This window comes from Lethenteron reissneri, chromosome 26 (genome assembly GCF_015708825.2).
Source record: "Lethenteron reissneri isolate LAM-NWPU_2019-01 chromosome 26, ASM1570882v1, whole genome shotgun sequence".
In the NCBI taxonomy this organism is placed as follows: Eukaryota; Metazoa; Chordata; class Hyperoartia; order Petromyzontiformes; family Petromyzontidae; genus Lethenteron; species Lethenteron reissneri.
The window spans coordinates 24,010,142-24,035,843 of record NC_083804.1 but is presented as its reverse complement, the minus strand read 5'-3'; the positions used below and the strand labels follow the sequence as shown (position 1 = coordinate 24,035,843).

General features: G+C 47.9%; 2 protein-coding genes across 3 annotated transcripts; both read left to right on the top strand.

Annotated features, from left to right (window-relative positions):
• The first annotated feature begins 283 nt into the window (after window positions 1-283).
• On the top strand, window positions 284-19,756 carry LOC133347907 (H(+)/Cl(-) exchange transporter 4-like). Of its 2 annotated transcripts, none has more exons than XM_061560645.1 (16): window positions 284-437; window positions 1,959-2,117; window positions 6,075-6,199; window positions 8,133-8,232; window positions 9,170-9,357; window positions 9,780-9,902; window positions 10,751-10,957; window positions 11,084-11,164; window positions 12,256-12,528; window positions 13,287-13,574; window positions 14,210-14,396; window positions 14,989-15,173; window positions 15,746-15,847; window positions 16,123-16,234; window positions 16,840-17,092; window positions 18,181-19,756. In XM_061560645.1, exons 2-16 carry the CDS (start codon window positions 1,973-1,975, stop codon window positions 18,269-18,271), a joined length of 2,460 nt encoding a protein of 819 aa, XP_061416629.1. In that variant the 5' UTR covers window positions 284-437; window positions 1,959-1,972; the 3' UTR covers window positions 18,272-19,756. The 2 variants fall into 2 exon arrangements, with proteins under 2 accessions (XP_061416629.1, XP_061416630.1); XM_061560646.1 differs by having other exon boundaries at window positions 297-437; window positions 1,959-4,327.
• Window positions 19,757-20,566: 810 nt separating this feature from the next.
• Window positions 20,567-22,713, top strand: LOC133347908 (CDKN2AIP N-terminal-like protein). Its single transcript, XM_061560647.1, has 3 exons — window positions 20,567-20,935; window positions 22,197-22,299; window positions 22,448-22,713. Exons 1-3 carry the CDS (start codon window positions 20,712-20,714, stop codon window positions 22,454-22,456), a joined length of 336 nt encoding a protein of 111 aa, XP_061416631.1. The 5' UTR covers window positions 20,567-20,711; the 3' UTR covers window positions 22,457-22,713.
• Window positions 22,714-25,702: the final 2,989 nt, after the last annotated feature.

Here is a 25,702-nt window from a genome sequence, read left to right as displayed (position 1 = left end):
TAATAGCACCTCACTCGCGTGTGTGCTATGTCGACCCATACACATGTGCTCTTTAGTTAATGCGCGTGTGTGCTGGCACATTGTGTTCTATGAAGACGTCCCATTACCCGAAACGTCGCATATGTTTGCCATGTGGTTTAAATACAGCCACGTGGTGACGTCGACTCGAGACGACGCGTGACGTCACTCGCAACGCTCAGGCAACCTGCACCAATCAGCGCTTGAGTTGTTGGCAAAGACGTCATCACGCAGGGGCTCGGCCGCCTTACGTGATGACGTCACGAGCGCCCCCCCCCCACCCCCTTCCATGTCAGCAGCGTTCGACACGCGATGCATTCGAGGGCTTGCGAAAAAGTTACTGAAAGCAACCAAATCGGTTGTTAGTCAATGACCGCTGCGCCGCCCGCCTGACCGACGCCCGCCGCTGTTTATCTCAGGTTTGGCCACCTTTAATTGCCTCCCGCGGTCTCTTCCCGCCGCCACCCACCCCCTGGTCCGAGCGTCTCGCCGCCTCGGGATCCCGGCGCGTCTCTTTCGGCCGGTCGGCCAGGCGAGCCCGAGGCTCCTTGCCGGGGTAGGCCTTGAATATCCTCGGGTCGCCTCGGCTCAGGCGGCGTTCCTCGGGCTCGTTGGCTACCTAACTAACTAACACGAGAGAGTCGTCACCGTGTCCGCTAGGCACGGGCTCGCATCGCGTTGCCGGTCGCCTTAATCGCTTTTCATTGACGGCCGCCTCTCGCGGCAGAAAAGTTAGCGCGTTTTTAAAAACTCGCGCCGTTCTGATGCCTGAGTTTGGTTCCATGAGCGTCGATCTGTGTTAATCGCCTGAGCCTCTCCGTCGTGCTCGGTGTGGTGGTTGAATGTGACTTGTGTCCAGAACTGGAGTGGCTTTGTATACTGCATCGGTGTAGTGTGAAAACATCAGCAGAGGGGGGAGAACAAGACGTCTGTGCGTAGACACTGGCCACAAGCCACCCTCGTGATCCGTGTCAACCTTAATAGAGGCATTCGCTAACAATACTTTCCTCTACTGTCTACAATGGCTATGTGGCGGGTCTTTGTATGACTGTAATATCAGTCATTTTGTATGTGACGGGGAGCGGTGGTGCAGTGGTTAACGCATCTTTTTTCGACCACTGCTCGCATCATTGGCGAGTCTTGGACCTGCCCATGGTCTGCTCGTTATTGGGTACCTGGTGCGGTGTGTAAACATCAACACAACTGGCCATACAACCCCTGCGTGCGCCGTGCATCCCTTAATAGGTGATTGCCAACAACATTTCCCCCCAACAGTCTGTTCAGGCTATACGGGGGATCTTTGTCTTTGTACTTAGTGGTTTGCTCACTGAACTACGAACACGGCCGGCTACAAAATTTCGATTCCAAAGCACTGTCGGTGGCAAATGGAATATAAACCAAACCTTTGCCTCCCCTAAGTCCACTCGGCCTTAAATGAGTATCAGGTGCTCGACAGGAACACCATCACTGGAGAGATAAAAGAAGTCGGGCATGATATTGGCCACCATCCCTTGCTGTGTTGTGCTGACTTTAATAGGTGCTCGCTTACAGCAGGTTCTCATGAAATGCGTCGATTTGTTACCTTCACCCGATAGGTAATAATACATGTAGCCAAAAGCCATTGATAACGCTTCTCTAGATTTGTGGGAGAGATAAAAATCACAGTCCTCACCCAGGGGTTTCAAGTTCAGCTGACACGTGTATTTGGTTTAATCGCTAATTGTCACGCAGGGTGCAAAGTGTAATGCGCTACTACAGTTGGGCTCTTGCTAAACCTGTTTTCCCACCTAGCAGTGTTAATGTAATGCGCTGGAAAGTCCGAGAGAATGTTTCCGCACTCACCGCCCTCGTCCGACCAAACAACGTCTTCCGTGAAACCTACTTTTTTAACAGGACTAAGCGATACTCGTTTTTATTACCCCAATTTGTACCCGCATCAGGCAGGGGGAGTGGGATGGCATCGGCACCCTCCCGGGGAACGCGGCCCCCCTACATCGCGCTGTCACTGCTTCATGGCGACGAGGAGACGGAGGATGAGGAAGGAGGTGGAGACGAGGATGGCAGTGCCACCGAGGACGACCGACTGCTCAGCATGCAGCGTGGGCTTCACTATTTCACCGGCAGCATCTCGTCACCTCTAGTGTCAATGCTGACATCACCAGTGTCACACACCGCTCATCGCTGACATTGATTTTCATCTCATCCCTCTATGTAGTAGGTCTTGTTCTCCCCCTGCCTCTATGGAATATGCAAAACTCATTTTCCTGCGTCCTGATCAGCCCTCTATTGTTGTAATAGCCCTCCCCTATTGTATAGCTCGAGGGAGTAGCAGTGGCGCAGTTGTTAACGTAGTGCGCTATGGACCTGGTTACAGTGGTCTATTCCTGGTCATGGCTAACATCAGTGACGAGTGCTATCTGAACTGTTCTTGGATCCCCACGACACGATCCAGCATTGACCAACGTGGTGAATTACGTCCATACAACAACCCCCCATAACTGACATGATGTAGGGAACCCTTCATCCAGCAGTGAATTAACAAAGGGCTGAAACGAATATAAATAATGATCGTACAGCTTAATAACAATTGCAATTGGCTATCACGCGAATCATCAGTTTATTATGTTTTATATGTTGTCCCTACATCATGAGCGTCATGTTGCCATCATCATGATGGCCTGCATCTCCAGTACGATATTACCATCGGCATCACCATTGCCATTCTGCACTACAGAGACCATTCTTTACCAACCACGAAAGTTTGAACTGTGTGTGCACATAACCACTGCCACCAACATTATTACTGTCGTCCTTCTTGATCAGAAACTGCCTTAACATTGTGCAACATCTGCTAAACTGTGTGAATACAGAATGTTACGTTGTATTCCCTATTTCCACAACCTATGTATATTTGACTTCTTTCCCACCTGTACGTAGCCAACTGTGCTCATCGGAGGTCCGGATTTAATTTAGGAATTTTTCTTCTTCTTATACAAATATGCTGTCTGTGTTTGTGTGTTTCCTATGTTGGTCTGTGTGCATGTACACCATGTACATGTGAACCATTTCTACACCTGGTGTGTTACAATTATGCGTTGCAATTGTTGCGCCAATGAAAGAAATGGCAACCGACACGTTTAAATGTCGAAGTGTTCTCTGTGTAAAGTTTTTTGTCCAAATGAAGTATGTGGGAAAGTAATCTTTTCAGAATTCACATGTTGGCTATTTCCACTCCAGTGCACGACACCTTTACCTGTCTTGGGAAGCTCAGTTGCATTAGTCCCATGTGGTGGCTGCTGTACATCTTTAAAATGGTTATCTTAAATGAGCATTTTCAAATTGTGATGGTCAATAATTGTGCATAATTCACAATTCAAAGTGGTTTCCCACTTGGCTACTCAGCTGTGTACATCCCTGAATCGGTGCCAACAATTCAATTTTCCTATGGCATAGGTGAGCATAAATAGGATCAGTAACCTGTTTATTTTCTCTTAATTTACTGTACATATCAAGGGAGACTTAGCTCCATTAAAAAACAAACTGATTTGTATCACTTCCAATCATATCGATATACAGGTACATTGCGTACTCTTGCTTTGTGTAACTGGCTGCAGAAGCCTTCAGCCAGCAGTGCATTTGACAAACGGCGACACTTCCGAATTGCATGCGCAAGATCAATGTGGCAATGCAGAGGCATTGGTGACGCTCGCCTTGATCGAGAGGGACTCGTACAGATGGCCTTGAGTCAGTGGGCACATGTGGGGCAGCATTGGTGTGGTCGTGTGGTTGGCATGGGCCCTGGTGGAAGAAATTAAATGCTACCCCTACCCAACCCCGTCCAACTTCTTAAGTGTTCCACGCGTATGGGCCTCTTCGACCCGACGTCGTTCCTGCCGTGGTCGCACCGCCTCAACGCTATCGCAGCTTTGCCGCTGGCGAGAATAGGAATGCAGTCGCGGTCCCCGAATCACAAAGCGGCTGTAACTGGAACAAAACCAGAGCGCGTACAGTCCTTCTACACAGGGGGCAGAGCTCCGATCACTCAGACTGGGAGGTGGGGGGTGGTCTTGGGTGCTGCTCTATGACATCACCAGCCCTGATCATTGGAAGAGAGCTTCAGAGAGAGAGTGGGGGGGGAGTAGGGATCGAGGGAGAGGCAAGGAGAGAGAGCGAGCGAGAAACCGCGGGGTAACGCGGCGTGGCACGGCGGGCATGGCGTCCTCCTCGGGGAGCCCGGGTGTCGAGGACGAGGGCCCGCGGCTGTACGGGGACGGGGAGGCCTTGCCCCTGGGGCCCGTGAGGATGCACGGTGTGTCCCTGCGTGTGGCCCTGCGTGTGCGTGTCTGTATCCGCCTCGTGTCACACGGTCGTATTGCTGGAGATGGGGGGGCAGCTGCGTAGTGGGTAGCGTACTGCGCTTAATGAGTCGTGGTGAACCGGTTGTGGTGCAACTCGGGTTGGATTTCCGGCAAGTGGTTGTCGCATCATTGCTGATCTGTGCCGCCTCTGGGTCGACTCGGTGTTAACATGGAATGCGTGTTGCGCAATGTGCGTGCATCGTCATTGGAGAGATAAAGGCGGCCGTGGGTGGTGCTGGTGAGGCGATCACCCGTTGCGATTTCGGCCTTAATAGGTGCTCTCTAACAGTACTCACCCCTTCATTGTGGACTATTTTGTCCGTGTCTGTACGTGACCTCCGTGTGTCCGTACCGCCCCCGCTACACCTGCTCATGTTTAGCCTCTGTGTATATATATGCTTATCTCTACCGGTCGTGGGCCTCCCCTGGGTCGACCCAGCCTTAAATGAGATGCAGTCTGTAAACATCAGCACTAGGGAGACGAAGGCGGCCGGGCGTGGTGCTGGTTACACGATTCCCTTGTGCGTCATGCCGGCCTTTTTTTCAGCTGCTCCCTTGACAGCACTTGCCCCGAGTCTCGGATGGCTACACGGGACATCTTTGTCTTTGTTGCTCATCTGGGTTTTTGTGCATCTGGTTTATCTATTTGTGTTCGTTTTGTACCGCGTGTACGTTTCTGTGCACATGCGTTTCCGTATGTTGCGTCTCGGCGTCTGTTATCTGTGCGCACGTCTGTTTTTTTTGTTTCCGTCACCCTCTCGTGTGTTCTGTGAGTGTCTGTGTATCCGTTTACGCACGTTAACGTGTGTACAGTACATTCACATAACCCCTTTAGATCGTCCATCATGCGTGTCATCTGCCTTGGATGTCCTGTCAATTTGGTAAATGCTTACATTTACTCAATTACGTTTACAGATAGTGTACAGCGTAAATGTAACGAACCTGCCACAACGTATTTATTTAATCTTGAACGTACATAATGTGACAACGTACGTGTGTGTGTGTGCACAACAGCGTAGAGTATTTTGCATGGATTTTTTTTTCTGGTAAAAATTGTAAATGTCGCCGAGTTATGACTACGCCCCCCTCTATTGTGATTTAGACAAACATAAATACTGCACTGAATAATGTTCATCAGCGCACATTCCTGTGCGCAACACCACATCAACATATGAACACTGCCATGTTTGTATTCCTGTACCATGTGTGTACGCAGATAGTGAACTGCTGCAGTTTGTAATGCGTATGTATGCTCTTGTGAAACCATGCGTGTACATCGCTCTGTGTACGTGTTTGTGTTCATTCGTTGGTGCAAGACAATCGATTTGTACCGTTAAACGTGGGTATTTGCATCCTATGTACTTACATCTACCTGCCTGTTCCTGCGTACATGCCTCGATATACTTCCATACATGATCTCGTATGCCTGCATGTATATGTATACATACCTGCATGTGTACCGGGTTTTGTACATATATTTGGCAATCGGTCATGGGATATTGTTTGACTCTACTTCACCACCACGCTGGTCAGTGCGGGTTGGTGGTGGGAAGGCTCCCAGGACTAGTTCAGGTATCACTCGCTACCGATGCTAGCTGTGGCCAGGAATCCAACTCAGATTGCCGGGGTTGAGAGCGTGGTGTGCAAAACACCGTGCCACCGGTAATGCCTCATACATGTTTGTGTTTGTGCGACCAGGGATGTGGAATGGCCGGACAGATCCCTCGGATGATCCCCCTCCACCTGGCCTCGGTCTCTACGGAGACTTCCACACGATCGATTGGGTCCGCGAGAAGGCCCGCGACCGCCACCGCCACCGCAAGGCACGCTTGCACGACATCACCAAACAAGCGTCATTCGCGACTGACGGGGGCCGGTGGTGTCACCGTGACACTTGTGCCAGGCTAGGTGCACTTTGAGGTTGTGTGAATTGTCGAAGGCTTGCCTCCTGACAGGTCACGGGAAACGCACAAGGTCACGCACAAGTGTAGTGGCATCGGAGGATGCCACTGCATGACACGTAAGACCGACCTGTGTGTGAAGCGGGGGATACGCTGCTTACACCACCCACAGCACGGCAGTTGTGCGACATTGCACTCCGTGTGTAGGGCCAGCCCTGAAGGTTAGGGGGCGAGAGCGCCTGGAGCGGCGTAGGGGGTGACAGGGGGCCATGGCACTCCGGAACCACCATGGAGGGCGAGTGGCCGGAGGTACCGGGGGTGGGGCCCCCAAAGAGTGGGCTGGGGGACCCCGGGACTGGTTCCAGATGTCTCGGGAAGGTTCGAGAAGGGAGGCGTGCCTTGGGGCGGAGGAAGCCCCCGGACCGAGGATATAAGCCGGACCCCTGAACGGGTCTGCTGATTGTTGCTCACCTGAAGACATGAAGACGTCCTCCTGAAGAAGAAGCTGAAGACAAGACCCGGACTCGAGTCGGGTCCAGGCTTGACAGCCTTCCCCAGTTGTGTTTGGACTAGTTAGCCCGGAGAGATTACCTCTCTAGGTTACCTGGTGGAAGGGGCAGCTCCTACCCCTTTGTGTTAGGGTACATTGTTGTAATAAACATGTTGCCTCCAGAGACGCCTCGCTCTCCATTTATACCCACTACACAAGTAATAGTGAGCGCAAGGTGTCTAAACGAGACAGAAGGTTTTCATCATCAGATCGTCATCCTTTACCTTTGTTGTGCTGGAAGAAGGTCTCCCGGTGATGATGCCATCCCGATGTTCTGTGATACCGCAGATCATCGACTGCGCATTATCTTATCTTATCGCTCTGTTTCCATGGTGGCCATTCTCACATATGCGTTCTCTCATTTGGCTGCCTTTCCATCACTTGTCATGCCCATTGGCCATAATTCTGTGGATGTATCATTCAGAAGCCCATTTATTTGACAGTCAATATAATACTGTGTGCTTTTCCCCTGATGCACATGAGTGTGCATCTGACCATACTTCGTGAAAAAAAATAAAAACTTGCCTTCAGACACATTCGTGCGCTGTTTGGTTATTTTTGTTACTAAATTGTGTTCGTAATGTAATACTAAAAGCAGCAAGTAAGTTGCAGGATACAGTTAACAATATTGCATAATGTTTTAGATGTATTAACACGTACGCCAAATCATGTGATTCATAAATCGTTTTTGGGTTATGACCACGCAATTATCTGGCCAAATTTCTATCACCAGACCCTCCACTAACCGACACAGCCAAGCAAATGAAATTGTCATGTGTACAAGCGTTTAACGTGCCTCCTGATATTATTTTAGCTCACTGATAAGTTGAAGAAAAATTATCTGAAATTTTTTCAGGAAGTCAGAAAACCATGTCACCAGAGCCAGCTTATTAAACAGGTTCATGACATCCCAGGGACAATCAGATTTTAACTATATATTAACCATTACAAATTCATTCTAAGTTATATACAATTTATCTGAGCCAATGATTAACCACATATAGATTATTCATTTTAGCCACTCATGTAAATACTATTATGTAGTAGACTAGCATTATGTTACCAGAATGTTAAACAAAGTGTTAGAAATGTTATCATCATTGAGAATTATTGAATGCATCATATACTTCTTAGTAATATATTTCTGAGCCACACTTAATAATTTATTAAAATAAATATTCTACACCTACGCCCAATAAAGTGTGTTTTTGCGAGATTGAGGTAAATTGATCGCTATCGGGGGTGTGGTGTGCGTGTCGTGATGGTGTGTGGTGCACTGGCTCGCCGCTGCGGTTTGCGGGGCAGATCTCGAGCAAGAAGAAGGACTCGCGGTGGGACTACGTGAAGTGGGTGCTGGACTCCTGGTCGGGGTGGCTTGTGGTGACGCTCACGGGGCTCGCCGCTGGTACGGTGGGCGGCTCCTGCATGCACACACGCACACACACACACGGCTGGGCTTCTGTGCACGTCTGTGTTAAGATTATTGGAGCATTAGTAAAATGAAATGTAATACATGATACGGTCCTTTTGTCAAACCAATGCTGAATGTACATATGTAGAACTTCTTTCGCACCATACGTAGTCAACAGTGCTAATACGGAGGTGCGGGGGAAGAACAAATTTAACACAAAGTTGTAAAGAAATAAACTAATGAGGAATTTCTCGCGCCATGCGGGTCATGGTGGTTATTTAGCATTACTTCACCAAAAAACGAGGTGCAGTTTTGTGAAGATGGGGAGTGTAGACATGGGAGCATAGAAGTACAGTGCAATGATGGATACGGCAGCACTGTTCTTTACTGATCACCATATAGCCACGCAGCCTATAAACAACCTGCTGTACACTGTGGCCATTGAGCCAAGTGCTAAGATGCTTAGCTTGTGAGATCTAACAAAAATGGACACATTCCGTTTTATTTAGTTATGGTCAAATTTTAACGTGGAAAATTCGAATAAACTTTGAATAACGCTTGGTTAGAATTGATGTCGTGTCTCCGTGTCCAAATCGTTGTTGGGGGTGGCACTCGTCTTAATTGGATGTTCTGAGCCCATGCTGGAAATGTTTAATTTTAATTGCAGGGACCATAAAACACTGGTGGCTGAGTGCTCACAAGTGGTACTCGTTTCATCGACCCCAGTGGGATCACGGACCAAGTCAGCCCCGTGACTTGGATTTGAAATTCACAACCTTCGTATTGTCAATTCTGGCAGAGAGCCATTATTGAACTTACAGTAGTTAATCCTTACTAAAGAATTAGCTACTGGAAGGGAGTGGGTGGGGGGCGTATGTATCCGTGTGGCTCTGTCCGCGCTGATATTTCACGCGTTGTCACCACTGTGTAGGTGCGATTGCGGGTCTGATCGACATCGCAGCCGACTGGATGTCGGACCTGAAGGAGGGGGTGTGCCTCACGGGCCTGTGGCTCAACCGCGAGCAGTGCTGCTGGGGCTCCAATGAGACGACGTTCGAAGACCGGTACACCTGCCCGCTCTGGAAGAACTGGGCCGACTTCGTCATCGGCCAGCCCGACGTGAGTAGGAGTCGGGGAATAATGCCGGGGTGATGAGTTATGATAACAATGACCTGCTTACCCAGAAAATCCACACTGAGTGTAGATTCTTTTTCAGGAGGGACTTCCATTGGAATGTTTGGTAAGCACCATATTACATTGTGTGTTTTAGCTCTGGGAGGGAGCCATATAAAATCCATTCAGAACACGAGAAGAACATACTGACTGCACACAGAAAGGCGTTGGGAAAAATCGAACTCGGGTCTCTTGCCGTGCGGCACAACTGTTACCTCTGTGCCATCCTGCCGCCTGTGGTGAGGTAGTTTGTTGATAAGGTTGTGAAATAAATTAATGGTAAGGTACTGATGTGGGAAGATGGTGGGGTGACAAGGTGATGAGAGTACGGGGATGAGGAATTTATGTTTTTCATGTTTTTCCCACAGGGGCCTGGCTCCTACATCCTCAACTACATCATGTTCACGCTGGTGGCTCTGGCCTTTGCAGGCTTAGCCGTGACGCTCGTGCGGGAGTTCGCCCCCTACGCCTGCGGCTCTGGCATCCCTGAGGCAAGAGCTCTCCCTGCAAGCTCTCTCTCTCTATCTCCCACTCACTCGCAGCCCTGTGTACTCTAGTGTGCACTCATTAATGTGTACTCTCTTCTGCACACTCTCGTCCCTGTATACTCTGCTGTGCACTCACTTGTACTTTCTTCCTTGTGCTCACACTCCACTTTTGCACACTCAGTTTTACACACTCTGATCCAATCAAGCTTTACCATGTCTGCCCATACACTCGGCACTCCTGTGCATGTTTGCAGTCGTGAGTTCATTGTTTCCTGCTTCTGGCTAAATCTGATCCAGGGGTGGTCATACGTAATTCTTTATCATCGCTTTAAGGCAGGGGTTGGAACATTACATACTTTGTAAGAATCCCAAACCAAGTGGGCTGTCAGCAGGAAGTAGTACAGGAAATGAGTTGTGAGTTAAGCGTTACCCCCTTGTATGTGTGGGTTGCCTTAGGATACTTTGGTTTCCTCTCACATTCAAAATATTTATCGATGGACTTGGTTAAATATATCAATGCAGGACCCTCTTGAAAAAGGGGTATTGGAACTGATTGATTCATTTCTAAATACATAAACTACATTATATTGATTATAATCTCCTATCCATCTGCTTGCTCATATACGTGTACAGCCTTTTTGTCTTTCTCCTGCTAGATGAGGGCGTCCGCATGCTATACTGGCCGTGGAAGTTATTTTGACCCCACTTTACCACGCTGGTCAGTGGGGGTCAGTGAAGGCGGGGAGCATTGAAGTACAGTCCAACAACGGATTTTTGCTGCACGGCCCTCTGCCACCCACAGCGTATCCCACGAATGTCCGTAATTGCGCACGTGCATTACGCCGTCACAGATTAAGACGATCTTGAGTGGCTTCATCATCCGCGGGTACCTGGGAAAGTGGACGCTGCTGGTGAAGACGGTGACGCTGGTGTTGGCGGTGTCCTCGGGCTTAAACCTGGGAAAGGAGGGTCCCCTGGTGCACGTCGCCTGCTGCTGCGGAAACATCTTTAGCTACCTGTTCCCCAAGTACCGCACCAACGAGGCCAAGAAGAGAGAGGTGAGGAGGGACAGAGATCGGGTGAGGCGAGCGGGAGCCGGCAACATGTGGATGCCAGCACGCGAGGATTACAGGGGCCATTGGGTGACGGCGTCCTTGTTGGTGATTTTCTTCTCCTCGCTTCAGGTGCTGTCTGCGGCATCTGCAGCCGGGGTGTCGGTGGCATTTGGGGCTCCAATTGGAGGAGTCCTCTTCAGCTTGGAGGAGGTAACAGCACTCACGCAGATGAGAATGTGTGTCAACACAAATCCATACAAACATATAAAGTATAACCTTGGATTGTGAGTAACTTGGTCTGCGAGTGTTTTGCAAGATGAGCAAATTTTTAAAATAAATTTTAACTTGATAAACGAGCGAGGTCTTGCAATACGGGTAGTAAGGCTGTAGCAGTGCGAACGATGAATCTGTTTAACGACAATGCAATGTCACATTACCGCGAAATCCTCAAAAGGAGGCAAAAGCAAGTGTCATTGGATAGGTTCATTGTTAAAGTCGCACATAAAGAAAAAGATTCCAGTGAGCCAACAGATAGCAGTGAATCCGTTAGTGACAGTGAAAGTCGTCCTACACAATAACCCTCCTCTCCTCTCTCTCGTTTCCCTCACACCAGCCATGATTAAATTTAATTAATAAATTTGATTACTTTATATTAAATTGAAATAATACAAATATAAAAAGGTATTTTGTATTAATCATTTTTATATGAATATTTTTGGGTTGTGGAACGAATCATCTGAGTTTCCATTATTTCTTATGGGGAAATTCGCTTTGATACACGAGTGCTTTGGATTACAAACACGTTTCTGGAACGTATTATGCTCGCAATCTAAGGTTTTACTGTATATGCATGTGATCACAGAGCGTAAATAATAAGTTCCCACGTTTATTCTTCAGTTGTAAACGACTACACTTATGCATGTACACAGACGTATACTTTTACTATATAAGAACCAATAAGCCAGAATCACACTGTTGAAGAACTGCTGTAACTGAGCCATAGGAGTGGTCTCCACAAGGTGGTATCCACACTTACAGTCTCCACGAGTCTGGTGACCGCAGCGAATACAGAATACCTGATGGTCAGATATGGTTAGGGTAGATCTTGGAGGTGACGTGTCAACTGTGCAGCAACTGTGGGATATGGCAGAGGGTAGAAAGCATTTGAGGTAGCGTGGTGGCATCAACGGCTTTGGCCACGATGACGTCAATATAACATCATGGCCAAAGCAGTGCGTCTTGAGACAAGGTTCACGTGGTGAATCTGTAATGAGTGGACCGCCGTTCTAACTCGTCCCCAGGTGAGCTACTACTTCCCCATGAAAACGCTGTGGCGTTCGTTCTTCGCGGCGCTGGTGGCAGCCTTCGTGCTGCGAGCCATCAACCCGTTTGGGAACAGCCGCCTGGTCCTGTTCTACGTGGAATACCACACGCCGTGGTACCTGTTCGAGCTGGTGCCTTTCATTGCGCTCGGCGTGTTCGGGGGCCTCTGGGGCGCAGCCTTCATCAAACTCAACATCGCCTGGTGCCGGCGCCGCAAGACCACGGGCCTGGGCCGCTATCCTGTCGCCGAGGTAATCGCCGACCCTCGTCCCCGACCGACCCCAATGCTCTCGATGTCATCGCTTGACCCGAAAAATGTTGACTCCTGACACCGAGTTCATACCTCGCGCTGACTTCAGCACGTAACCTACGGCACCAACCCTGATTGCTCACCTGACGGTGACTCTAAACAATCGACTTCTCCCGAGGTGCCAGTAATAAAGCTCCAGTCTAGAAGAATATTACTTAAAATCGTCAAAGAATAAGCGATTGTAACCAGTCCTTCAAGTGCAATCTATATAATTTCGACACATAAAGTTGCTGGTAAGCAATTTATCTGGAGCCCTGATTGTAAATCTTGAGTTTCTTGAGCTGCCTGGCAAGAGATGTGACCCATGGCATACTTTTACTCGTAGAAGGACATGGTTTTTCAAACTTTGATGCAGCACGGTTGCTCCTGATTCACACTTGGACAAGGATGACCACATCTCCAAGACCTTCAGCAGTGGAGTTAGCTACAGGACATTGCAGGGTGCGGATGTACAAACTAATGAGCAAAAACAAAAATGATTTACACGAAACTGTTGCCAAAAACTTCCTGCAAAGAGGGTAAACTGTAAATTGTGTTTAAACACTCATCAAAAAAAATGTCCAAAAAATCCCGTCACACATGTATGTAAATAAAAAGTACATATACAGTGTCTTACATAATGGAACTCAGTTGCAGCATTTGCAATTGTAGCGGAGGTTCTAAGCGGCGTTGTGATTTCTTCGTGGCGGTGCTGCCCAGGTGTTGGTGGTAACGGCGGTGACGGCCATCATCTCCTACCCCAACCCCTACACGCGCATGAACACCAGCCAGCTCATCTCGGAGCTGTTCACCGATTGTGGGCCACTCAAGTCGTCGCCGCTCTGCGACTATGTGTCACTGGCTTCCAATGATTCAGTGGAACCGGGCGCCGGCGGGGACGATGTCCCGGACCGGCCCGCCGGCCCCGACGTCTATACGGCGCTGTGGCAGCTCGCCATGGCACTCGCCACCAAGATCCCGCTCACCGTTCTCACCTTTGGCATGAAGGTCCCGTCACGACTCTTGTCATGTCAACCCCATCCTGCCGCCTTCATCCTAATCTCTTCCTTTACCAACCTCCATCGTCCCTCAATTTGGTATCTCCTTTACATCCCTTTTCTGCTGTCTACCTCCCACTCTACATCCTCATTGTCAATGTTTTTCCTTGTGTTCCCACCTACATCCATCACTTTGTTGTTAATCAATGCTTTTACCTTCGTATGGCAGGTGGAATGCTGATTTTATTTAATCCAATCCAAGGAGGCTATATGGATCGCAGCGACACTTATAATCAATTAAGATCAATTTATGTATAACATTGTACAAGTGAAAATCTATTAATTTACGCACTTAAATATGCTGACATTACCTTAACGCTAATGCATTAAACTAGATAGTGCAAAATAAATATTGAAAATGAAACAACCACCACGTTTTGTATTCTTGAAATAAATTACGTGATCTCCAGTCATGACAATCGAATAGCCGAATAAGAATCAGAATATTTATGCTGAAGGAATCCGATGAGCCATGCAGCTCTTTTTCACCGATGTCCAGTAAGGAGTGTCACGCCCCAGCTATGGAGAGAGGCGAGTCTTGGAGCGGTGATCACCGAGTGGTGGGCGTTGGGCGTCGTGTCACAGGTGCCGTCTGGCTTGTTCATCCCGAGCATGGCGGTGGGCGCAGTGGCCGGCCGGCTGCTGGGAGTGTGCGTGGAGCAGCTGGCCGTGCAGCACCGCGACTGGATCTTCTTCCGCGGCTGGTGCCACGCGGGGGCCGACTGTATCACGCCCGGACTCTACGCCATGGTGGGCGCCGCTGCCTGCCTGGGTAACCACAACCGCCGCACAGCCGCACAGCCGCATCCTAACCTAGGGGCGGGGGACGGAGCCTATTGCTCGTGGGCCCAATACGGATACCGCTGATGTCTTTGTTTCATTTGGCTCACAAGCACGTGAAACCCATCAGCTATTGACGACCCGCAAACAACATTTAATACCTCTGTGCGAGCATCTTGGCTGCGCTAATTGGGTATGAGAGGGGACGGTATTTATCATTTTTATCATACTCGGTCACTTTTTTCATTGCAAGCGCGTCTTTTTACTCGGTCAACATGCGGATTCAAGTCGATGTTGTCATCATGAAAACTGCACTGTGTGTTGTTGTGCGTGTGCGCACATGGTTAACTAACATCGCATGAGTGCAGTAAAGATGAGCCCCCATTATTTTGTTATTGAATAAATAGAAGTTATGTGCCTGATAAAGTCCTAATTTTCCCTCAGTAAGTTTGAGTTAAGTTTATTTTATTTCTTAAGGAAAAGGTTCCCTCATCTCTGCCCCAAACCATAAAGATGGTGCCACGGCTGGATCGCCGGTCGCGATGGTGGCATCTCACGCTTTGTGTTCCTCTTTGGACGCGCAGGAGGCGTGACGCGCATGACCGTGTCACTGGTGGTGATCATGTTTGAGCTGACGGGTGGGCTGGAGTACATCGTGCCCCTCATGGCGGCTGTCATGACCAGCAAGTGGGTGGGCGACGCGTTTGGACGTGAGGGCATCTACGGCGCCCACATCCGCCTCAACGGATACCCCTTCCTGGATGCCAAAGCACGTGCTGTTCAGGGGATGCAGCGCAGCTACACTGAACCAATGAGAACCGTGACGTAAAATTACTTGTGTGCATATAGGTAGGGCAGGTGTATCTTATGTATGACAATCTGGGGGATCAATGGTCAAATCAGCTCCAGGGCAGGTCCTGGTGTCAAGGACACGGGTTCACATTCGCTGTTCTTCCACTACGTAATCCAGCAGATGTTGTTGCTTGGACCCGGCATGCATGCACCCAAGATGTTGTGTGGTGGCACTAATTATGGGCAGTGTGTTGGTAATTACATGCCCATGTACCGCGAAAAAATCTAGCAGTCTGACGACCATTATTGTTCAGCTTATCTGGCCCATGTCTTCCAATCACTCCTGCCAAAGTACTCGTGCCGTCACTGCCACTTAGTGACAAATTACAGTTTTTATAGGCTATTGTGTGGGAAGTGCTGGCATAGATATTGGCATGCCGCACAACAATCACCATGAGCCAGAGTACAATACTGGCCATATCTGTGTATGTCATGTTGACGAATATCAAGTTAATACCCTGTGTTGTGTTCCCCCGTCTTTGTCCCCAGGAGTCAGCGGGGGCTCCCTGCTGGGCACGTGACGTTATGCGTCCGCGTGGAGACTCAGCCACCCTGGTGACGCTGCGCTCCGAGGGCATGACCCTCCGCGAGGTACCGCACTGCCGTTGGTCGCATGGCCCTTACAGCGTGGCCCTGATGGCCTGACCCTTACCCTCACGGCCCTTAGGGTGCGGCTCGCAGCTGCTTGCCTTCCAAGATTTTACGAGATGATCTGGCCACCCTCAATGGTGTGGTCTGCGTAATTGGTTAAGATGTGATTGGGCAAACTGAAGGTGAGCGGTGATGCTGTGTATTCACATTGCAGAGGTAGCAATAGGATTTATTGAATATTAAGTGGCGACGTGCTCTTGTGGTTTTGTTACGAGGTGGAGGAGGTGGTGACGAGGTGTCGGCACACGGCGTTTCCCGTGATGACGGGCACCCAGTCGCCACGTTTGGTTGGCATGGTGCTGCGCTGCGACATCATGATCGCCATCGGTGAGAGGCTCCATGGAAACAATCACATACCTCTGCATATATTAACCCGCAAACGTCCTGATTGCCTGTGAGCCACATGGTTCGAATGTGTTTGATTTATTTATAGGCTTTTGCTGTAACCACATTGTGAATAATTCATGACCCTTGGGGAACTTCACAAGAGGTTGACAGTGACTTGTAAGCGGTATGGCAACAATACAATAATAGTTAACACATCTCTAGCATCTTAAATTACTATTGCAGCCTTGTACTTTATAACAGTAACATTCACAATTTGCTGTCATTGCATTAAAACTTTAGTGTTAACCATTTCCCTTCATTTTACAAGTTTACAGCGTGATGTATCCTTTTTTTCAAACTGAAACCTGAATAATCGTACTCCACAAAGGGAGTTTCTATGCTATTAAGCTACTGGCAGACTATGCACATTTGCAGGCCGGTGCTGTGTACACCTTGTGATACATAGGGACAGTTGCCATTGGGTGTCCCCTTGGCCAAACTGCCGCAGAGCAGTGGAAGGTTTGCGATGAGGTGTGACGGAAGGCGCTTTGACATGTTGGAGGCATTTAGGTGGCCAATGAATAAAAATCCTTACTCGTGTGCAGAGTCTGCGCGCAAGAAGCAGCCCGGATTGTCCGATAACTGCATGGTGAGCTTCGGAGGGAGTGGGAGGTCTGGCTCTGAGAGCACCGAGGTGGCCGAGGGGTCTGGTGGTGATGGCGTCACGGGAGAAACCCTGTGCCTGCGCTCCATTCTGGACGTCAGCCCGTTCACGCTGACTGACCAGACACCGATGGAGATTGTCATAGACATCTTCCGCAAGATGGGCCTCCGGCAGTGTCTCATCACTCACCACGGGTGAGGGATACACTGACATTCGCACACAAAACAAATAAAACACATATCCTCATTCGCCACTGACTAAAATCATCCGGAATATATCCAATCTTGTCGGGTCTAAGAAGCTCTGCATGGTTGAACCTAGATTGAGCTTGGATGGACGACGACCATACAAAACCACGTTGTTGTAGGTGTCTAAGGGGCCACGTGGTGGTCAGCAGAGAGCAGCCAAGCAAATCCACAGTACTATACTTATATGATTCCACACCTCATCACCTTCACCTTCACAAACCTACACCTACCAGCATGGAGAAGCGTGGTCAAATAACCCCCACGACCGTCATGGCATGGGTAGGCCCTCATCCAGCAGTAATTGACAAGGGGGCTGTAAAGTGCTATCAGAGAGTAGTTACTGTGGCCAGCACATCATGTACAGTGGTGGTGGAGGTAGCACCACGGTTGGCTTCCACACAATGCATAAGGCACTCAAGCTAAGTTGACCCTGAGATAAACTAATGGCAGGTACACACATCCCTTGGCATACTTGTCAAGGGCTGTAAATTGTGCACAATGACATTGGGGTCAGAATACAGTTTGCTAACCACGTACACCTCCTCACACGTGCAACACACCCACAAAGCAAACACACAACCTTACGAACAGACTCTACAATTTAATTCTAGATTGCAAGGATTCATATTCTTAGGTTTTTTCGGTAAAGTCAAGTAGGTAAAATTTTTTAAATTAATAAAAGTAATGTAAAAATAAAATAAAAATCACGACGTTTCGGAGGCAACACAAACCTCCGTTTTCAGGTGGAACCGTCACAGCACGATAGCTGTATCAAGTAAGAGAAATTCCAAGAAAACAGTCCTTGTATATATACTGGTTGAGGGTGGGAGGAGCCAAGGTAGGAGCCTGGATATTATTATTGTGAGGCTGAAGCACGCTGTTAGGAATGAGCCTTTGTTGTGTAGACTCTACAATAGTTGGGATTAATGATTGCTTGTGAAATGGTAATGAAGTGGCAATCATGACATTGTGATAACATGATTAATTCCAGCTATGGCTCGTGGTGATTGTGATGTGTCGGTGCAATTCTGCAGGCGGCTTCTGGGCATCATCACGAAGAAGGACCTCCTGCGCCACCAGGCGCACGCTTCCAATATTGACCCGCCCTCTCGCCTCTTTGACTAGCGCCTGGCAATTGAGCTGGGACCAGCCATTACTTGTATTGCTCACTGTCATTAGCCCGTGACTAGTCACAATCTGCTGTGACTAATACAATTATTAACTATCACTGACAATGTTGAGTGGTTTATGGCCATGCCAAGCTGTGAATAATAATTGGTAAATGACTAGATATTACCAATTCTGTCTAGCCATACCAGGCATTACTTACATTGTTAGCTATGATTGATTGTGAGTAGCCATGGTGGGATATGACTGATGGACTAATGATGGGAGTGATGATGTTTTTAGATGTCTATATTTGGCATACGTTTATGTATGCTTTGTTAATGCCGATGGCGAGTGCAATGCTGATGGTGACGAGAGTAGCCGTGAGTGTGCGTGGTGCGTGTTTTCTACGTACAAAAGTGCAAGCCGGGAATCTCCCCGCGGGTTTATTTATGCCGGCGTTTAATTTAACCTCGCGTGTTCTGATCGTGCAGCATTTGTGAAGGGCGTGATTTTTGTCGAAATTGTAGTTTTTCTTGGAGGCCGTGTCTTTGCATCCCAGTTCCCTGGAGTTGGCTGCCTCGGCTCCGAAGGAGCATAGCAAGCGGAAACATGATGCCTAATACAGAGACGCATTTCACTTGTTATTTTAATTGCCGTTTTAAAATTTCTCCTGCCATGTGGCTGTCTGACTTAAGCGTATGGAGCGAATCAATTAATTACTTAACCCATTGAGGTTACGATTTTGAGTTGGCTTGATTGCGTCGCCTAGACCCAACTGAGTGGTGGCACATAGGGGGGGTTATCATTACATTGAAAACATAAGAAACAACGTATTGAAGGCATTGCCTTACAATATACCATCCTTTGTGCTTGAAAACGATGAAGCAATGGATAAAATCTAAGTATTGTACGGTTAACCTAGCATAGTATGGATGAACTGCTGTGGGACCAAGGCTTAATTGATATTATTTAAAAGACCAGTGGAGAACGTTGGGAGTAGTAGGTATAAGTAGAAAAAATAAAGTTAATGCTTAGACAAAGAATGACACTACGGCCTTCTCATCCTTGTTTAGGAATTAAATGATCTAATGATGGTACGTGGAGAGTGGTTGGATACATTTGTCTAGTGCCTGTAGAGGTGCCTAGAGGAATTGTTGCCGTGAAATGAAGCCTTGTGCAGAATGTTGGTGCACACCGCTACATCTGTGACTGTCCTCATGGGAATCCCATGTTCTCCAGGGACAAACACAAAGTTCCTGCAGATTCCCACTACAAAAGGATGCACTCTATAGCTAAATATTTTCACATCCCTGGGGACTCATAACAGTGAAACTCACTGTGCACATGCGCACACTTCTTTCAGACATTCATGTGGGCCGCCACACAAATGAGATAAACGTTCACACCCTGGTTGTCGCTTCTGAGAGGTGCTTCTAAGGACACGTCTAGGCTGACCATGGCATTGTTTTGTCAAACATTAAAATTGAAACCTGAATTGCTGATGTTTCGATCACTTGTGTGTTTCTCTTAATGCTTTTCCGTGGCAAAACTACCTACCTATGAACAAATGTATATATGTTAAGCTTATTTTACACCATACGTAGCCAACCGTGCTAATTAGGGTGCCAATTAGCACCGTATGCAGGTCGTTGGTTTCATCTCGAACCTGACATCTAGAACTTGTATGTTTTCCCAGTGGTCGCGTGGATTTTTCTCCGGGTCCTCTGGTTTCCCCTCCACATTTAGAAACATTGGTAGAGTATTGGCTGCTGTGACTTTCCACAATCCACTTAATTGGGCAATGATTCGTGGCCTGGTAGCTTCTGAAAAAGAACTACATCGCTCAGTGGGCCTTACCTGGTGAAATGTTTTTTGTCATGAAGATAATAGGCAGACTTGACACGAATGATTGAAACTTAAAATGTATGAATGTCCTGCCCAAAAGGACATTGACACGGTGATAGTTATTTTTACAGAACTAAGGCAGGGGTGGAAATCATCTCCATTGATGTGCCTAGGGGCGAGTCTATCCACAGTATATAAGTTCCGTAATACAATTTTTAAAAAACCCGGAAGGATGTTTGCCTGTCATCCCCCAAAACGCGATATGACCTCGCAGCCCGAGACGGGAGTGTGCAGACAACAACGATTCTAGATTTGAAGCTTTCGTGACTGCAAGGATTCATATTCAACAACGATGTCAGATTCCACCCAGCAGGTGTCGCTGTTGGTCCGTGAACCTCGCGGCGCGCAGGGCCCACAGCATGCGGCCAATCACGCGCGTCCGTTGCGCACCACGTGGTGCGCGCTCGCAGCCAATCGTCGGCGCCCGCTGTCCGGGCGTAGTAAGATGGCGTCGCCTGCGAGTTCACTTTAGGCGCCGGAGGCCCGAGATAGGGTAGCGAGCGGGGGAGGTCATCGACATCCATCGACATCGCCACCCACCAAGCCCGACATGGAGGAGTCGCTGGAGACGATGCTGCGGGAGAAGCGCCAGGCTTCGACCGGCGCCGCACGACCCGACCTGGAGTCGCTGCGCGGCGCCGCCGAGACGGACAAGCAGTGGCGGGCGAGGCGCGAGTTCTTGTCGAGGCACGCGGACGCCTTCCCGGCAGAGGAGCTCGACCACCTCGTGTCCCTCTCGATGGTCTGGGCAAACAACGTCTTCATGGGATGCAGGTGCGATGGCCTCAGGATCTGGGGTGACGGGACACACGGCATATTATAGGACACGGGGTGGTGTTTGTGCTGCTCGCTTCGTGCCATCTCAAGAGAGTTTTTGGAGATGGACGCTCAATGTCTGAGCTAGGTCCGCTGCCAGATTATATCCCGCCACGCTCGTCTTTGTCTTCCTCTTGGGCAAGGGTGGTTGGTGGCGGCGGCCTAATGTTGGTCCAAGGGCTGCGTTGTGCGCGGCGTGATCGCGGTGGCCTGCTGCTGGCTGGGGTCAGGAAGCCGTGGCGCTCGGTGCCGGATTAAGCTAGCGCGGGGCCTGTAGCGTGTGTTATAAAGGGGCTCCTAAATAAACAAAACACATTAAAACACATACATTAATTTGCACAGTAAAGTAGTTGTATAATTTGCTAGCAGCCAGATAATACGCAAATCGATAACCTTAAACACCCAGTCATTCATAAAAGTTGAAGGCAGTATAGTACTATAGCAACAGAGCAAGTGCAGAATCCGGAATTGATAGCTTGAACGCATTTAGCGCGGGGCCCTTGAAAGTGCGGGGCCCGTAGCTACATATGTCGCTACTTGTGCTACTGGGAGAATCCGGCACTCGTGGTGCTGGGTAACGAGGGGACTGACGAGGATTGAGCCACGGGAGGAAGGACGTGAATAAGTGGTTGTGATGAGACGGCAATGAGCTGTGAGTGGCGCTGCTGTACATCACTTAACCAACAGCCGATGGTGAGCGTGTGTTGTGTGGCGGCTTGCATAAAACACCAGTTTCACATTATGGTGATGGTGATGACAATTTAAAGGCTCAACCGGCCACTGGACTCTCTCTGTATATGTACTTGATTATATTTGGAGATATTTGGCAAAGTTGTATTGCTCATTGGATTATTTTAAGATAAATAAATATTCTAATAACGATTTAGACATTTTAAATACGGACATACAGTATAACATGTATGCCAATTCTAAAGTTTTGCAAAAAGTCAGAGATAAAATGTGGCTGTCGAGTTTTAATCACATACTCTTGTGGTCAAAGCTTTATATGTATTATTACAGCTGGAAATGGTCAGAGCTTTGTCTTGTTTCTACAATTAAATATTATGTACACATCTTGGATTATTTAAGGGTTGATATTGGGGCTGGGTTTGTATCCGCACAGAGTTGTAAACTCATAAGCAAAACAATGTAATGTAGTTACTGTATGATGATGCTGCTGTTGATGTTTTGTCATGGTGGTGGTTGTTGATGGGTGCAGGTACAGCGCGGAGCTGATGGCGCGCGTTGGTGAGATGGCGGCCGGCGTGCACGTGGAGGATGCCCCCATCTTCACCACCAGGGATGAAATCATGGCCAAGCAGGTAGGCCCGGAGCAGGGAGTGCAGCACGCAGGGCCACTTGGGGGGTTGGGGGTGCGACCGTTGTATGAAGCGGTGACCACCCCCAGAGTTAAGACTGTTGTTATCACTTAACAAGAATCATAAACTGTTTTCTGTGTTTTTTTTCCAGAAAAAATGAAGAACTCATGCGTCGAGTGATCCACAATCACCTCCTGCTAAGATGTTGCTGTGCACGATCATTACACACGTGAACTTGAGCTCTGTGGATTCAAGTTTCAACACGAGGTTGCATATAAAATGGAGTGTTGTGTATGCCTTTTGTAATTAAATGTACTTTTTGATGTTTCATTGCCCTATTCTTTTTTTTGTCTATTTATAAGATAACATACATTCCCATTTTCGAAGTTGAATGGCAATAAAAATGTTTTGCATTTTGTTAGTTGTTTTACACAAAACTTACTGAGTGCCTTCACCTTGATATTCACCCGCACACACATGAAGTCTTATATAATTTATTTCATTCCCAATGTTGACATCCGATGGTGTTGCCAAGGGCTGCCGAGGTCATGCATTTGGGTTTCCACCCCTTCGCTGCTAGCGGGGTGTTAATGGTAGCCGAGTGTGTGTACATAAATAGCCCTTTTTTGGCATCCCCTTTAGGAAGAGTACTCACTGTAGTTAAAAATAGAGAGCTGCTGGATGTGTCAAGTCGGTCACAGATTTCAAACAAGGCAGCCATTGCTCAAAAACAATAAGATAAGGGTTTGTGCTACAGTGGTGTGCAATATAAAAAAACTCGCCACATTCGGCAACACTGCCTTGAACAATACTTATACAGTAAGCTGACGTTTCAAGCAATGGGCCTTCTTTAGAGCATTTTTCCAACTTTTCAGGTCAAGACGTGAGAAACTGATTCACAGCCATTGCCCAAAACGTTATATCTGTTATAAGACGTTTTTGGAGATCATATGCAGATTACAAAAGATTCATATTGTTAAATAAAAATGCTATAAGTTGGATGGGCAGGACACGTTGCTCGAAGTCGTGATGGACGATAGTTTAGAATAATGACAGTAGCAGCCAAGGGATGGAACGCATCTGTGAGGATAATGCTGAGATGGAGTGATACAGTCGGCTTGTGTTGGGGTGGATTATGACATTGCAAGTTCATGAGAGATGACAGATTGAGGGCTTTATCCAGCAGTGGATTGACCATGGATAATGGCAAAGGCAGAGTTAATATGAATGTGTATTTGATGCATATTGAACAATTGTTCCCAATCAGTGGTCCACAAGGATATGGTTGTGGAACTTACAGAAACTATTCTAGGATTATTTTCACAACTTTTACCTGTACTGTATTTTACTACCCATTGCACAACCATTTGGATGTTTTATGGCAATGCAGCTGGCAAGTGACTGAAGCTGCTGATTGCTGGCATTGGTTACTAACAGGCAGTTTTAACTTAGAAAAAATATTATTGCAGGATGGTCTGACTACAGAGTGGCCCACAAATCAGCACAATTATTTTAACAAATCGGGGTTATTTCATTTATTTAACAACATTTAAAACTGACTTCCATGAACAATGCATGCATCAATTCTCTTGAAATGAATTTTGGACATTTAAGATTACAAGTGTAATCTTTGAACGTTCATCAATTCTGTTTTTTTCTCAATTTCATTTAAAATGTCATCTGAAAAGTAAGAAAAATATTTTAAAAGTGATCAAACTTAAATATTGAACAATTCAAATGTTTTAATACCAGTGTTAAAATAAATTCAAACCCTGTGCCCTGACTTTGGACAACCCTGTATAAATTATTGGCAGTGGTCTGGAGATCCAGAAATGTTGTAATACCTGATACTATAAAGGACCTGGACTGTAACTACCCTGAACAGATGCGGTCAATGCTACCTCTTGTGAATTGCAAGCAAATTGAGTGATGGTAAATCAATAACCAGACATCGCTTCAGACGTTCTCGCGAGCATTGCTTTGAGGTAATTATCCAGGTGGTGGCAAACAGAATGGCCATGGAAATTAGCAACATCAGCATCTCGAAGTCATAACACAATGGTACTTGATACATATGTATGTTTAACTTCTTTCGCGCCGTACGTCGCCAACCGTACGAATCTGGAGGTGCGAGGGAAGGACAAACTAAACAAGGCAGCTGTAAAGAAATTCGTTACAGGTCTAGATTTTTAAGTGCATAGCTTCGGTGGCTTCCAAATATATGTTGACCATACAACTGATGACCAAACAATTATATCCAAAGCAGAGCTAAACATGCACAACATGCATGCTTATAGACGACTAGCATAAGTACCCGGCGTTGCCCGGGTGAAAAATATATTTCTTAATAACCTTACATATATACACAGATGGGCTGCTACCCCCCCCAGCCACGATGTCCTCGGCCGCTGTGCAGTAATATGTACGGCCTATAGTGTGGTGGGGTGTCGAGGCCTAGTACTGTGCAGAGCCTCCGGCCTCGCCTAAATTGCCCACCCGGCTGAGGCTGGGTACGGGTGCCATTCCCCCCCCGCGCTACAATAATACTGTCTAATCGCTATAATTTTATTATCTACTGACCCTATAATAGTAATTGCACACATTGGGGTGGGGGGGGGGGGGAGTGAAGAGGACGTGAAACTTTGATGAATTTACCTCAGAGTCGCGTGGTGGGTGTCGAGGCCTAGTACCGTGCAGAGCCTCCGGCCTCGCCTAGATTGCCCAACCAGCTGAGGCTGGGTACTGGGTCCGGTATCCCCCCCCCCCCCCGCGCTACAATAATACTGTCTAATCGCTATAATTTTATTATCTACCGACCCTATAATAGTAATTGCACACATTGTGGTGGGGGGGGGGGGGAGTGAAGAGGACGTGAAACTTTGATGAATTTACCTTAGAGTCGCGTGTTAATGCGTGCGCATATTTTTAACGGGAATTAAAAATGGCGTCCACCCCGCAGCGAATGCGTCGCTACCCGTTGCCAGGGGCAACCGCCGTCCAATGAAACTGCGTATGGTCCGGCCACACAGACACACACACAGACAGATTTGCGATTTTATATATATAGATATGGTTCTCTGCAGGTGTAATGGTGATGCAATGGTAACGCGCTGAGCTATGAATCCGGCAACCCGGCTGATTTCTGGCCATGGCTCACACGAGTCGTGTAAGATCAACACGCCAGTGTGAAGCACTTCTACTCATACCCTCCCACACCAGTGTGAAACACTCCCTCACCCAGCCACTCATACCTGTGTGAAACACTCCTGCGCACACCCATTCACAACTCTGTGAAACACTCCCTCGTAAATCCAACTCACCTGTATTAAAACACTTCCTCATACACACCTGTGTGAAACACTCCCTCTCACACGTGTGAAACACCCACATGTGTGAAACAATCCCT

Excerpts from the sequence above, each read along its gene's own strand:
- LOC133347907 (XM_061560645.1), top strand. The coding sequence starts at position 1,973 with ATGGCATCGGCACCCTCCCGGGGAACGCGGCCCCCCTACATCGCGCTG. Across the intron at positions 8,233-9,169 it reads GCTCACGGGGCTCGCCGCTG|GTGCGATTGCGGGTCTGATC; the intron begins GTACGGTGGGCG and ends ACCACTGTGTAG. Across the intron at positions 15,174-15,745 it reads ACCCCTTCCTGGATGCCAAA|GAGTCAGCGGGGGCTCCCTG; the intron begins GCACGTGCTGTT and ends CTTTGTCCCCAG.
- LOC133347908 (XM_061560647.1), top strand. The coding sequence starts at position 20,712 with ATGGAGGAGTCGCTGGAGACGATGCTGCGGGAGAAGCGCCAGGCTTCG. Across the intron at positions 20,936-22,196 it reads AACGTCTTCATGGGATGCAG|GTACAGCGCGGAGCTGATGG; the intron begins GTGCGATGGCCT and ends TGATGGGTGCAG.